Source organism: Salvelinus alpinus, chromosome 29 (assembly GCF_045679555.1).
Source record: "Salvelinus alpinus chromosome 29, SLU_Salpinus.1, whole genome shotgun sequence".
Lineage (NCBI taxonomy): Eukaryota > Metazoa > Chordata > Actinopteri > Salmoniformes > Salmonidae > Salvelinus > Salvelinus alpinus.
The window spans coordinates 17,412,625-17,415,124 of record NC_092114.1 but is presented as its reverse complement, the minus strand read 5'-3'; the positions used below and the strand labels follow the sequence as shown (position 1 = coordinate 17,415,124).

General features: G+C 43.6%; 1 protein-coding gene across 3 annotated transcripts in view; it reads right to left on the bottom strand.

Moving 5' to 3' along the window:
* The window catches only part of LOC139559176 (integrin beta-8-like), a 34,763-nt gene that overhangs the window by 15,201 nt on the left and 17,062 nt on the right, over positions 1–2,500 (bottom strand). For all 3 annotated transcript variants that reach the window (XM_071374944.1, XM_071374945.1, XM_071374943.1), the window contains exon 11: positions 1,823–2,291. In XM_071374944.1, the coding sequence (XP_071231045.1) occupies positions 1,823–2,291 (469 nt within the window). The remainder of the gene's footprint in view (positions 1–1,822; positions 2,292–2,500) is intronic.

The following is a 2,500-nucleotide window of genomic DNA, read 5'->3' as shown; positions in this document are numbered from 1 at the left end:
CCCACGACCCTGTGTGAAGAAATGTGTGTGTTTTTTGCCAATTTTAACCGCACACTTGTTGTTTGTGTACATGGATTTTATAATGTCGTATGTTTTACCCCCAACACCACTTTCCATCAATTTGTATAGCAGACCCTCATGCCAAATTGAGTCGAAGGCTTTTTTGAAATCAACAAAGCATGAGAAGACTTTGCCTTTGTTTTGGTTTGTTTGGTTGTCAATTAGGGTGTGTAGGGTGAATACATGGTCTGTTGTACGGTAATTTGGTAAAAAGCCAATTTGACATTTGCTCAGTACATTGTTTTCATTGAGGAAATGTACGAGTCTGCTGTTAATGATAATGCAGAGGATTTTCCCAAGGTTACTGTTGACGCATATTCCACGGTAGTTATTGGAGTCAAATTTGTCTCCACTTTTGTGGATTGGGGTGATCAGTCCTTGGTTCCAAATATTGGGGAAGATGCCAGAGCTAAGGACGATGTTAAAGAGTTTTAGTATAGCCAATTGGAATTTGTTGTCTGTATATTTGATCATTTCATTAAGGATACCATCAACACCACAGGCCATTTTGGGTTGGAGGGTTTTTATTTTGTCCTGTAACTCATTCAAGGTAATTGGAGAATCCAGTGGGTTCTGGTAGTCTTTAATAGTTGATTCTAGGATTTGTATTTGATCATGTATATGTTTTTGCTCTTTATTCTTTGTTATAGAGCCAAAAAGATTGGAGAAGTGGTTTACCCATACATCTCCATTTTGGATAGATAATTCTTCGTGTTGTTTGTTTAGTGTTTTCCAATTTTCCCAGAATTGGTTAGAGTCTATGGAGTCTTCAATTACATTGAGCTGATTTCTGACGTGCTGTTCCTTCTTTTTCCATAGTGTATTTCTGTATTGTTTTAGTGATTCACCATAGTGAAGGCGTAGACTCAGGTTTTCCGGGTCTCTATGTTTTTGGTTGGACAGGTTTCTCAATTTATTTCTTAGATTTTTGCATTCTTTATCAAACCATTTGTCATTGTTGTTCATTTTCTTCGGTTTTCTATTTGAGATTTTTAGATTTGATAGGGAAGCTAAGAGGTCAAATATACTGTTAAGATTTTCTACTGCCAAGTTTACACCTTCACTATTGCAGTGGAACATTTTACCCAGGAAGTTGTCTAAAAGGGATTGAATTTGCTGTTGCCTAATTGTTTTTTGGTAGGTTTCCAAACTGCATTCCTTCCATCTATAGCATTTCTTAATGTTACTCAGTTCCTTTGGCTTTGATGCCTCATGATTGAGTATTGCTCTGTTCAAGTAGACTGTGATTTTGCTGTGGTCTGATAGGGGTGTCAGTGGGCTGACTGTGAACGCTCTGAGAGACTCTGGGTTGAGGTCAGTGATAAAGTAGTCTACAGTGCTACTGCCAAGAGATGAACTATAGGTGAACCTACCATAGGAGTCCCCTCGAAGCCTACCATTGACTATGTACATACCCAGCGTGCGACAGAGCTGCAGGAGTTGTGACCCGTTTTTGTTGGTTATGTTGTCATAGTTGTGCCTAGGGGGGCATATGGGGTCTCTATCACCAGATATACAGTGAATGTATTGTTGACGTCTTCTGAAAAGCAACATGTACGGTCGTGGGTTGTGTGTGTGTGTGTGTGTGTGTGTGTGTGTGTGTGTGTGTGTGTGTGTGTGTGTGTGTGTGTGTGTGTGTGTGTGTGTGTGTGTGTGTGTGTGTGTGTGTGTGTGTGTGTGTGTGTGTGTGTGTGTGTGTGTGTGTGTGTGTGTGTGTGTGTGTGTGTGTGTGTGTGTGTGTGTGTGTGTGTGTGTGTGTTACCTCCACACAGTAATTCGTGTTGGTAGGGGCAGGAGTAGTCATCCATCTGACAGTACGTTCCATACACCGTCCCCAGACTGTTCCTCTCACACACACACCTCTCACACACACACACTCCCCGGCCGCTACAGTCCAGCCCCGATGCCGCCGCACCACACTGCCGCGACCGCTGCTGAGAGTGTGTGTGCTCTAGGTCCAACTCCGGTGTGTGTGTGTGAGAGGTGTGTGTGTGTGAGAGGTGTGTGTGTGTCTTGACTTCTTGATTATTATGATCTGTGTCTGGGGTGTCCTCGCCACAAGACGACTGGTGGGCGATGTCGTCGTGGCAACGGTGACAGCGACATCGCGATCGAACGTTGATGACGGCTGACTCGTTGTAACCCACGGGCCTGACGAAGACCTGGACCACGTCATCTTCATCATCATCGTCAGGACAGGACAGCAGGCCGATGGTGATGTTGAAGTAGACCTGCATAGAGGTAGAGGTAGAGGTAGAGGTAGAGGTAGAGTTAGAGGTAGAGATAGAGATAGAGATAGAGGTAGAGTTAGAGGTAGAGGTAGAGGTAGAGGTAGAGATAGAGGTAGAGGTAGAGTTAGAGGTAGAGTTAGAGGTAGAGGTAGAGGTAGAGACAGAGGTAGAGGTAGAGGTAGAGATAGAGGTAGAGTTAGAGGTAGAGT